The sequence below is a fragment of the Trachurus trachurus genome, assembly GCF_905171665.1.
Source record: "Trachurus trachurus genome assembly, chromosome: 22".
NCBI lineage: Eukaryota > Metazoa > Chordata > Actinopteri > Carangiformes > Carangidae > Trachurus > Trachurus trachurus.
In genome coordinates this window covers 160,930-173,614 of record NC_139907.1, presented here as the reverse complement: position 1 = coordinate 173,614, position 12,685 = coordinate 160,930, and the positions used below count along the sequence as shown (strand labels likewise).

The 12,685-nt window shown below is 45.2% G+C and overlaps 2 protein-coding genes across 2 annotated transcripts in view; both read right to left on the bottom strand.

The window, feature by feature from the left end:
* Positions 1-12,685, bottom strand: part of LOC311005879 (uncharacterized protein) — a gene marked incomplete at its 3' end in the record, with an annotated part of 73,443 nt that overhangs the window by 38,796 nt on the left and 21,962 nt on the right.
* Positions 2,186-12,685, bottom strand: part of LOC311005450 (uncharacterized protein) — a gene marked incomplete at both ends in the record, with an annotated part of 29,130 nt that continues 18,630 nt past the window's right edge. Inside the window, 2 exon segments of the mRNA XM_083997862.1 lie at positions 2,186-2,760; positions 2,913-2,959. Coding sequence (XP_083853988.1) covers positions 2,186-2,760; positions 2,913-2,959 — 622 coding nt within the window.

Here is a 12,685-nt window from a genome sequence, read left to right as displayed (position 1 = left end):
AAATCTACTCAGGTAGCATTTAGGTGTGGTTCATGGTTTGTGTAAGTGATACTGTATTTGTTTTTAATGAAAATGAGTCACATCTATCAGTGACAGGTTCATTATTCTGATATTAACTCAGTATCTCATGCAAGAGAAATAACTTTAATATCAGTGCCTCATAGTCCCTGCTCGTCCAAAATTTGAGTCTTCTTTTATTCACTACGATGCCAAATTGTAAAAACGTGTAACATATTTATCTCCATGTAGATTCAGTGTGGAACTTGTAAAAGATGGGTTCACACCCTGAAGGTTGAGTTTGGCAAACCCTTACCTGGGATAGGAGGGTATAAGTCTGGAGAATTAAGGTGTCCATTAAAAGTGCAATTTCCTTTTTTTTTAATCTACTACCTAAGTGGTGTCATGCACCTTTAAACTGCATGTCAGGGAAAAGCTATTCCAGCCTAGCCTGGTTGGCACGACTTTCCAATGTTGATACTCAGCATTGGGTCTGGCCAAGACGTTAAGAGAATCCATTTCTCAAAGCGCATCCTTCAAACCTGGTTTACCCGCCCCCCTCAAATGCCTCAGTCTGCTATTGGTCGAAGCCAGAATAGGCGGTGTCGAAGCTTAAACCAATCACACCGCTCTTGTCCGCTGCTCCATGCTGCTGTTTACAATGAGGTTCCGGTCGCTGCTCTACTGCAACACGCCTCTACCCAGAGCCGTTGGAGAGGCTCGACGTTGATTGGCTCTCGAAAAAGAGGGTGGAGTTCCCGAAAATTCGGGAGACAGAAATCGAGTTAATAGCACGGTTGGCCAGACTAGCAGTCAGCAGCGCTTTTGCGAGGCGTGACGTCACTAGTGTGGGCGCGACCAGGCTAATTCCAGCCACAAATGATTTAAAATAGGCTAAAGTAGATCTCAAGTTTGTCAAAACAAGCATTACGTCATGTGTGTGTGTGTGTATGTATGTGTGTGTGTGTGTGTGTGTGTGTGTGTGTGTGTGTGTGTGTGTGTGTGTGTGTGTGTGTGTGTGTGTGCGTGCATGTGGGTATGTGTGTTTATCAGGAATAAACTCATATAAATACGATTGAGGAAACACAGTTCATCATAACATCTTTAAACTCAGTGAACACACTCATTCATAGAAATCTACACATTTATTTACACACACACCTGCAGGTTGTAACAACAAACAAAGAGTCCAGTCTGAACAGGTGAGCGTTGAGCTGCAGGTGAACGTGTCACACTTCAGTTCAGTTCATGTGAATCCAACAGGTTTATGTGTCTGAGCTGAAGTGGTTTTTTTATGGTGACAAACATCTGGAGCAGCTGGATGTGATGTCACTGATCCTCCTGACTGATGTTCATCTGTGATGATAAAGAACCTGAGTTTGGGAGTTTTCCACTCAAACCAGTTAATGTTTGAGTTTCTCTCTGACATTAACCAACCACACCTCCCTCTGTCCTGCTGCTGTTGGTTTGGCTCCATCTGGTGGAAAGAAGCTGATTTAAACCTGAGTTTAAAGACTTATTAAAATAGGAGTTGCATATAAAGCTACATTTCTATTCATAATCACTTGAATGGGAAGTTCACACGTTTTTTGTGCAGGTGAACTACAAACTGTCTCATGTAGAAATGATGTCCTGTCATTAGTTTGATCCACTAGAGAAAAATAATGTTAGTAGTTAACAATGTTAACTTTTGATCCACAGAAACTGTAAGAAAACACAGCAATTATTAATTACAGGATTTTTACTTCTTTTTATTACTTCTATTATTGATTGTTTTTAAATTTGTTATCAAACTCTCTCACTTCACTGACACTGAATAAACAAATAAATGAATAAAGTGAAAAAGGACAAAAGACAAGGTATAATCAGGGTGTCACCTTTCAAATAATACATCATCTGAGTTCATTGTAAACTAAATAGTTTCATGTTCTGATTGACTTTAGTCTAAACTTATTCAGCTCAGTCATCCTCACTCAGTCTTACCAAAGAAAAAGTCACGTTTTGTTTTTTGTTATTTTGACTTAATAATAATAATAAATGTCTTGATGAAGAAGTTTACAAGAATCATTAAATCACTGATTTAATCTATAAATATAAAAAACGTGAGTGAGAGACAGAGACAGACATGTAGAGACTGAACTGTTCAACAGTGAGAAGGTTTCTGTGACAGGAGGAGACTCTGCTTCACTCAACACAGACTCACTGAAGAACCGATCCAGAGTCCAAACCCAGGATACAGAGGTTGAGTGAAGGTGGTGTTGAAGGTGTAGAGGTGGATCAGTGAGTCAGAGGAGACTCTGTAGAAGGACAGAGAGCCAGCAGGACAGTCCACATACACTGCTACTCTGGTAGAGACAGAGGAGGAGGAGGAGGAGGAGGAGGAGGAGGAGGAGGAGGAGGAGGAGGAGGAGGAGGAGGAGGTGATGTCTGTCCCTCTGTTATTGTGCCTGACTCTGTAACCATCATCAGAGCAGTACAGACTCCAGGACTGATCGTTCCCTCCAAACCCACAGTCTCTACTGTCTCCTTTCCTTCTGATTCCTCTGTAACTCACTGATATATCAACGTTTCCTCTCCACTCGACCTCCCAGTAGCAGCGACCAGTCAGACCAGTTGAACACAGCAGCTGAGGCCACAGGTCAAATCTGTCTGGATGATCAGGATATGACTGATCCTCCTCCACACATGTCGCCTTCCTGTTGTTGTCAGACAGTTTGATCTTTGTGTTCACTGTGTTTGTGTCGATTGTGAGTGGACAGGAATCTGATGGAGAGAACAAGACACAGCTGCAGTTATTGATCATGTGATCAGTTATTGACAGTTTGATGAAGACTCATGAGGTCAGTGATGTGACAGTGTGAAGATGGTTGAATGTGCTGCTTTGTTTCCATGAATCAAAGTAAAAACAGACTTACACTTCCTCAGACCTGGTGTCAACCATGGGACTCCAGCAGGCTCCACCCTGAAAGGAGGAGGGGGGTCAGAGCAGCACCTTCTCTGTCAGCATGTGTAGCTGGGTCAATCTTTACTTTGTTTTATTCATCTGATCATTCATTATAGTCATTATTTCTTTATTTTTATCATTCATTATGGTGAACATTCTCAAAACCTGCTCGATGCTAACACTATCTAAAACAAGTTAGAATTTCCTGCTTTGTTTTATATCACTTCTATTTCTAAGTTCCATCTTCACCTGTAGCAAGGGGGAGCGATATTGGGGTAACACACTAAGGGGGACGTGGGCGACGTCGGACCAAACTCCCGGCAAAACTCTGGCTGCTCTTGTTGTGGTAAGACGTGTCGTGAAGCTCTCACGTTACTCTGTAAAATATGCACTTAAACTGTCATGTAATGCGGTTGAAACTGTGCGCTAAAGTAACGACAGCTTTTATTAATGTGTTGCCGTGTTTTTAATTGTGTTTTACGGTGAAAAAGCGGCTGTAGTTTGGGTTTAACGTGACGTCTGCCGTGTGTGTGTTTTGTGGCCTGTCGTAGGAGGCAGACTGTTTCTACCTGCAGCTGTGTGTTTCCTGACTCTGCCCCTGTGCTGCCTTTGCAGGTGCCTTTTGTCTGAAAAATGCTTTGAAATGTGATTTCTGAGATGTGTTTGTGGTAAATATATGAGAGTTGAGTCTGGTCAGAGCTGTAAAAACGTCACTAGAGCACACATTATTTCACTTTTTATTATTGTCCTTGTGTGGAGGAAAAGTATGGAATATTTTTATTTGATAATTTCATGGTGATTTTTATTCTGTTTTTCTAATGATTATTATTTACAAGTGGGTTATAGACATGTTAATTTCATGTGATTATTTCTGTTTCTATTCAGGAGAGTATCTTTTCTCTAAAATTATTATTACTATTTATTTATCCATTTATTTTTTATTCCTTTATTTTTTATTGTGACATACAATACAGTAAAGAGCAGCAAAAGAGGAACAAACTCTGGCTGCTCTTGTTGTGGAGGCAGACTGTTTCTACCTGCAGCTGTGTGTTTCCTGACTCTGCCCCTGTGCTGCCTTTGCAGAATAAATGAACCAACTCAGATCCATGGTGTTGTCATCCTTCAGCCTATAAGCAACCGTTTCACAACTGCTACACATGCACACATGGACATTACATGGCTCTCACACACACACTGTTTTATCACTGTGTTCACATGGAGGCTGGTATGTCTGGATGAACACTGAGCACAGAGAAGAAGGAGCTGGAGTCTTTGGCCCAATCCCAATGTTCACCCTACTCACAACCACTAGCCCTCATCCACTACCACTAGAATTCATCCACTACCACTTCACCCTCGAAATGAAGCCACAAGGGGTAGGGCTTGTAATCTTCCCTAGGGATTGGGACACCACTTGCTACGTCACTGCATAGTTATGTTTGCACATATCGCACCATAAAAACCCAGCAGCAACATGGAGTTAACGGTAACGATTGTTTGTTTTTTATTTGTCATTCATCATGACAAATTAAAAATGCTGCCATGTTATATAACTTAATAAAATGCAATGCAGACTGATTGGTTCATTGTTGTAAAACATTAATTTATTGATGTAAATGTGGTGATTTCTGTAAATACAGAGCCCCGAGGCTGCGCTGCTCCTCTGTCACACATGAAGCATCATTTTTCATTTACTGCCACAATTATTACATTTCATCAATGAGACCAGCATTTATATCTCCTAAAACGAATTTAACCAGCCGTTGGTAAACCTCTAAAAACCTGCGGGTAAGTTAATTAACGACCGTTTTCTCCCCCGGGATCGACCACCGAGAGTGTCCGACAGAGCACGTTAGCAGACCGGCTGCTGCCTCTGTGATGTCCTGGTCATCGCTCCACAGGTGGAGCTTGACTCCTCCAGTCACGTCGGAGAAAACTTCTAAACAGCCGTCATTTGGATAAACCGACCACACACACAGGCGATCTCAGTTACTTTCTTGCATAAAAAAAATTATTAAAACCTAAAAAATAGTCACCTTGCCGCTCCAGAAATGTGCTCTTGTTGTCGCCACCATTGTGTTAATAACGTAAACCCCCCCGCCCCTCCTGAACAGCACCGTCTGGGAAATTTTCTCTGGCCCTACCTGAGCGAGTCAGCATCTGAAATCCCTCGCTCTGAAGGGCTAGATTCATACCCCCTACCCCTCGTTATGCCCACTACCCCTACATGCAAAGAGCAATTGGGACACCACTACTCTCGCGGGAACGCGCAAAATGTAGGGGTAGTGCTAAAAAGTAGGGCTAGGGGGTGTATTGGGACTGGCCCTCTCTCTCTCTCTCTCTCTCTCTCTCTCTCTCTCTCTCTGAGATGGCGGAGTGTGTGTGGAGCTGAGAGCGGAATGTTTGGAGTGTGTGTGAGGATTTTGTAGAAATTTCTTTTGGCTAATTCTTCTGTTTATGTGCTTTTGTTTATCTTTTGTTTATTATTAATGTAATATAATTTGGTGTGTATGCGTGCGTGTGTGGGAGAGAGTTTGTGTGTGTGTGTGTGTCGTGTGTACTGACCCGGCACCATGCCGGTGTCTGGGGCTGCTGCGGCTGATTTCGAGCGTTTAACTCGTCGTCATGCCGTTAAGCTGGTGCCCTCAGTGCCGTGCAGTGTAGAGGAGGCCGGCCTGGCTGTGGGTGAGGTGGTGGGCTGTGAGTGTGTGAAGTCGGCCTCCAGGATGAATGGGGCCATTGTTATCTTTTTGGATGCTACGGCTAAGGTGAGCCAGGTGGTGGAGCAAGGTGTAGTGATTCAGGGCACTTTCACTCCTGTCCTCCCTCTCGTTAGCCCGGCAGCCAAGGTGGTCATTTCCAACGCTCCCCCGTTTATTAAAAATGAGGATCTGACTAAGGAACTGTCTCGTTATGGTCAGCTAGTTTCAACCATCAAGATGGTGTCGCTTGGCTGTAAATCAGCCAGGCTGAAACATGTAGTTAGTCACCGTAGGCAGGTGTTCATGGTTTTAAAGGATCCCGCTCATGACCTCAACCTGTCGTTTTCTTTTAAAGTTGATGGTTACAACTACATGGTTTTCGCAACGTCAGAGACAATGAAATGTTTCGGTTGTGGAGTGGAGGGTCATCTTATCCGGTCCTGTCCGGAGAGGGGGGGGACAAGGCAGCTGGCAGCTGGCGGCTGCCACCGCCGCCGCCGCCGCCTCTACTTCTGCACCCCGGGGCGGGGAGCTGCCGCGGGGTGCGCGGTTTAGGGCGGAGGCTGTTGGAGAACCACCGCAGGCCGGTCGGTCCGAGGCTGCTGCTGGCGGGGAGCCGCCGCAGCCGGCCCGGTCCGATGCTGCTGCCGGTGGGAAGCCGCCGCGGTCCGCCCGGTCCGAGGCTGCTGCCGGCGGGGAGCCGCCGCAGCTGGCCGCGTCTGGGGGCACCGCTGGCGGGGAACCACCGCAGCTAGCCCGGCCCGAGGGCGACATTGGCGGGGAGCCGCCGCGGAGCGTTCGGCCGGAGGTCGCTGCTGGTGGGATTCTGTCAGCTGCTGGTCTGGAGCCTCTCCGGTCGCAGGAGGCTGTAAGCCTGGAGGTGAGTGACCCGGGGGAAGCCCCCCTCATTTGTTTTGAGATGACAGGCACTGAGAGAGCTCAAGAGCGGGATGAAGCCAGTGGGTCTGGAGAGGGGAAAAGTGTAAACAATGATCACGTGACAGCAGAGATTGCCAATGCCGTATTGGAGGAGGAGATGGTCAGTGATGACGACTTTAGAGTCTCACAGAAAAGGAAGAGCAGTGGTTTAGGGAGCAGCAACACTAAAGTGAGCAGGAGAGTGACAGGTAGTCAGGATGGAGACAGTGATTTTATCTTGTCACAGGAGTCACATAGTCTCTATACTCCTAATGAAATAAAAAAGTTCTTAGAGCGAACTAAAGGTCAGAGGCTCATTGCAATGGAGGATCATTTCCCCGATCTGAGACAGTTCCTGAGATCAGCTAAACCTCTCACTACTAGGAGATCTGGGATGGCAGACGATGTGCTCTCTGATCAGGAGATTTACAGGTTAAAGAAGCACATTCTTAGAGTTAAAGGCCATCTAAGCAGCCAAGATGATGAGATTTAAAATCTGCCACTGAGTCCGAACCGTGTGCATCAAACGTCAGCTGACATGGCCGCTGCTGCGAAGCCCGCCGGGTTGCTTCAGGGGAAATTTATTTTCAAGAAGCTTCCCAATGGAAACCTCGATAAAACTAGGGTTGTATGCACTTTGTGCAACGCCGAGTTAGTTTACTGTAGAAGTTCGTCAAGTCTGAAGTACCACCTAAACGCAAAGCATCCCTTTGCTGATGTGGAAGGTGCCGGAGCAAGCACTGAAGCCGAGAAAAGTCGTGTTCGTCAGACTACAATGTTTGAATGCAACCGAGGCAAGCCCGTCAGCACAGCTCTGTCAGCTAAACTAACGGGCCTCTTAGCTCAGTGGATTGCCCTCAACTGCCGGCCTATCAGTGTGGTTGAAGATGAGGGGCTGGAGCTTCTTCTCCAGGCGGCCACAGGTGACCCATCTTATAAACTTCCTGCGAGGCGAACCATCGTACGGAGAATCAATGAACAGCACGCCGCAGAGAAAGCGGCGAAAGAGGAGAAGTTGGCTGGGGCAACTTGTGTGGCACTGACTGGGGATCATTGGTCGTCTGTTAACAATGAAAACTACCTTGGTGTTACTGTACACCTCATCGATGCCAGCTGGGAGCTTCACTCTTTCGCCCTAGGTAACGTTACGTTATGTAATTTATTGTCATTTTTTGTTTTATAACGGTCTATGTAATTTACCACGGTGAAGTTGGTTTCAGGTTGGATATCCAACCGTCGCGTCCGACAACTGTCTGAATGAATATCCAACCTGAAACTAACTTCACGCGGTATAGCTTTAGCTAACGTTATCAACGTTTTGCTGATTAGTTGCTGATAGTTGCCTACTACTACTAGCAATCTTACTCTGATATACTTTTTCTGTCCTACTCCTAATGTTAGGTGTGATGAAAACAGAGGAGCGCCACTTAGCAGAAGCATGTGCCAGGCAGTTTCTCGACGTCGCTAATCAGTGGGCTATAGCTGACAAAATCACCACTATTGGAACAGACAGCGCTCCCAACATGATAGCAGCAGGGAGGATACTGCCATTCGAGCATTTGCCCTGCATTGCGCATCTTGTACAGAGGGCCATTGTAATGTCACTTCGTGGTGGAGGTTTTGATGGTGTACTGGCCAAGTGCCGTAAAGTGGTTGGACATTTCAAACACAGTCCGGCCAACTCAGACGAGCTGAATGCCCAGCAAGCCTCCCTTGAACAAGCCCAGGAGTCACTCGTGCAAGACGTGCCTACACGTTGGAATTCTACCCTCGCCATGATCCAGCGCTTGAGGCGCAACAGAGACGCAGTGCATGCAACGCTGTCCCAGCAGAAGCACAAACTCACCCTCCCAACAAATGCTGAATATGAGAAGTTGGCAAAGCTTGAGGAACTGCTAGAGCCATGCAGGTAAAGAAAGCGTGTTCATGAATTGGTATACAAGTTATTTTATAACTCACTTATCCAAGTTAAATTAATTAGCCATTTTGTTTGTGTGTGTGAAGGTATATCACTGAGCTCCTTGGTGGGGAAAAATATGTATCCTGCTCCGTGGTTCACCCTGCCCTGTGCCACCTTCAGCAAGCGATGAAGATCGCAGATGAGGATCCTGCCTACATTGTGCGATTCAAGGCTGCCTTCACCAAGGACCTCAACCAGCGGAGGGAGAAAACAAACTTGGAATGGCTGAAGGTATGTCAGACTGACCAGAAGATGACTGTATTGTCTGACCAGTAGACTTTTTAAGCCAGTAGATTGGTCAATGAATAGATGAATGAGTCATGAAAAAATATGGAGGTTGGACTTGAAAAGTTAAATTTTCATAATATTTTCTTTTTTTTATTATTTTTATCAAAGGTGGCTACTGCTTTAGATCCACGATTTAAGGACCTCAAGTGCCTGCCCAGAGCAGAGAGGGAGTCAGTGTGGGGAAAGCTGAGTGAGTTGGTGAGGGGAGAAGAATCTGCTCTGCAGCTGCCCAGGGAGGAGAACCCGGAGCCACCTAAGAAGAAAACAGCCTTGCTACTGATGGGATCAGAGTCAGAGTCAGAAGAGGAGACACCAGTAGACAATACTGTGGAGAGGTACAAGGTAGAGCCCAGTGCTAGCTTGGATCAGTGTCCACTGAAGTGGTGGTCAGAGCACACTGCTGTCTATGGTAAGATTGCCCACATTGCCCAGAAGTACTTGGGGACTCCTGCCTCTACAGTCCCATGCGAGAGACTTTTCTCGTTAGCAGGCCATATTGTACAGAAGAGGCGATCTAGTTTGTCACCAGAAAATGTGAACAAGCTCGTCTGTCTGAGTGACTGGTGGAAGAAGGAGAAGTAGAGGTTGGACTGATTGACTCAAGCCATGTCACAAAGTTACTGAACAGTTCTTTATGACCTCTCATGTAGGCCTACAGTTGTTCAATTAATGTCATATTATCCCAGAAATGGGGGTTGTTCAAATTGCCTGTACTGGTTAAATTGCCTACTGGTTATTTTGTGTTTATCTGAATAAACAATTACATAACACAAGTACATTTTACCGAACATTATTTCATATTTCATTACCAATAACTTTATCAAGCAGTTTTTGATGCATTTTCCAAACAGGAGATGGGCTTCTGGTCTAATGGACCATCTGGCCTGAGAAACCCGTTCTCAAGGACTTACTTCTGGTCATTATTTAAGTAGCGCACACATATTTTGAATGCCTTCATCAGAATTCAAATGAGCCATTTTAATCTAGATTAATCTAGATTAACTCCAAGATTGCAGTGAGATTAATCTAGATTAAAAAAATTAATCTATGCCCAGCTCTAGTTATTTTCTTCTTTTTATCCATGTGTGATTTTAATCTGGGAAGTTTAAATCTAAATGGAGCAAGAGCTGATTTTAAAAGAGCTGCTCTGTTTAAACTCATGGATATTAAGAAGATCAACATAATGTTTGTACAGGAAACCCACAGCACGACAGATAATGAGAGTGAATGGAGGCAGGCTTTTAATGGGGAGGTGGTTTTAAGTCATAAGTCCAGCTGTAGTGGAGGGGTGGGAATATTATTTTCAAGAAGTTTTTTGCCAGTTTCTTTTAACTCTGAAGAAATAATTCCAGGTCTTTTACTTAAAGTGAAAGCAACTTTTGAAAATGTCCAAGTTGTGTTTTTGAATGTCTATGCCCCAACAAATGCGTTGGAGAGGATGGCATTTTTAAACATTTTAAATGATACTGTTAAGAATTGCGATGATAATGATTTTATGTTTTTAGGAGGTGATTTTAACTGTACGGAGACACCTCTGTTGGACAGGAATCATCAAGAACCCCATCCTGCTTCTTCCAGCAGGATCACACAGATAGTTAAAGAACATAAGCTGTCTGATGTGTGGAGGGTTTTTAACAGTAATCATAGACAATACACCTGGAGTCATTCAAAAGAGAATTTTTTATCCTTAGCTCGGCTGGACCGCCTCTATTGTTTTACACACCATTTAAACATTTTTAGAAGGTGTCATATTCAGCCTGTGGGTTTTAGTGATCACGCTCTAGTCTCCTGTTCTGTATTTATCAAGAACATTCGTTTAAAAAGTGCTTATTGGCATTTTAACATTGTTCTTTTAGATAACCAGGCTTTTAGAACTGCTTTTAAGTACTGTATTTCTGCGAGAGCCATAGAGACAGCAGGTATGCTTTTTCCAGCATTCAGCAGTGGTGGGATTTTGGCAAGGCGCAGATCCAACAGTTGTGCCAGCAGTTCTCTCGTAATGTCACAAGAGATTTAACCCGATCTTTAAAAAATCTGGAGTTTGAGGCGGAAGAACTGCAGTCTTTAGCAGAGTTCTCTGAAAATCGAGGGCATTTAGACTCCCTCAAACACAAAAAGGCAGCCATAGCCAACCTGCTGGGTGTGTCAGCACAGGGGGCTCTGGTCAGGTCCAGGTTTTTAAATGTGGCTCAGATGGATGCCCCATCTCAATTTTTTTTTGGGCTGGAGCGGAAAAATGGACAAAGGAAGATCATGCATTGTTTACGCACGGATAGTGGCTCTGAGGTCTCAGACTCGTCTGAGATCAGAAAGTTTGCGGTAGGTTTCTACAGAAACCTTTTTAAGAGTGAATGGTCAGGGGTGGTGTTTAGCTCAGTTGGTAGAGCACCCGCCCCATGTGTTGAGGCTATAGTCCTCGCTGCAGGCGACCCCGGTTCGAGTCCCGTGCCGAGCGGTCCTGTCCTGCATGTCATTCCCCACCTCTCTGCCTCCCATTTCCTGTCTCTCTTGACTCTCCTATCCAATAAAAGGTGAAAAAAGACCCCCAAAAAATATACTTAAAAAAAAAAAAAAAAGAGTGAATGGTCAGACAATCCAGATGTGCACAGCAGCTTCCTTACAGGTCTCCCTCAGGTAGATTCAAAGGTAAACTCAGAGCTGGAGTCAAATTTGACGCTGCAGGAGCTGTACACGGCAATGATGAGTTTGCAGAGTGGTAAAGCACCAGGGATTGACGGTCTTCCTATTGATTTTTATAAGTCTTTCTGGGCCATTATAGGACGTGATCTGCTGGAGGTGGTGTCTGACAGCCTCCAGAGAGGGCGGCTCCCTCTGAGCTGCAGGAGGGCCGTCATCACCCTGTTACCGAAGAAGGGAGACCTGCAATTGATTAAGAACTGGAGGCCAGTGTCGTTGCTGTGCACAGATTATAAAATCCTTTCCAAAGCTCTGGCCATTAGATTGAGAGAGGTGATGGCATCCGTCGTCCACCCGGACCAGACCTACTGTGTTCCGAGCAGGCTCATAAGTGACAATGTCACTTTAATTCGTGATGTTTTGGCGATTTCCAGTGAATTGGGCTTTGATACTGGTCTGATTTCAATAGACCAGGAAAAGGCGTTTGACCGGGTTGAACACCAATACCTCTGGCGGACTTTAGCAGGGTTTGGTTTCAACCCTGGGTTCATTGCCAAGATCCGGGTTCTCTATAGTGACATTGCGAGTGTGCTAAAAATTAATGGCGGGCTGAGTGCGCCCTTTAACATTGGGAGGGGGGTGAGGCAGGGCTGCTCTCTCTCTGGCATGCTTTACTCTTTAGCCATCGAACCTCTGCTTCACCAACTACGGCAAAAGCTGACAGGTGTGTCTTTTCCCAGTTGTCCTGTGTCTTTTAAAATGTCTGCCTATGCTGATGATCTTGTTGTGCTTGTAGATTCACAAAAAGATATTGATGTTTTGATTGACACTGTTAAATTATTTGGTCTTATTTCTTCCGCAAAGGTCAACTGGGGAAAAAGTGAGGCAGTGATGGTGGGAGAGAGGCTGGGGGGCCAGCTTATCCTGCCTGCTGAGCTCACCTGGAAGAAGGGTGGGCTGAGGTACCTGGGCGTTTTCCTGGGGGATGAGAACATGACCAAGAAGAACTGGGACAATGTCCTTGAAACAGTAAAAGGCCGACTTAATAAGTGGAGGTGGCTTCTCCCCAAAATGTCATATAGAGGCAGAGTCCTGATAGCCAACAACCTGGGGCCTCATTTATCAAAGAGGGTGTAAAACTGCTACTAAATATTTGCGTACGGCGAAAAGACGAAAATGGCGTACACCCTAAATATTTACACCTTTTTCAGATCAATCAAACTGTGCGTACGCACAACT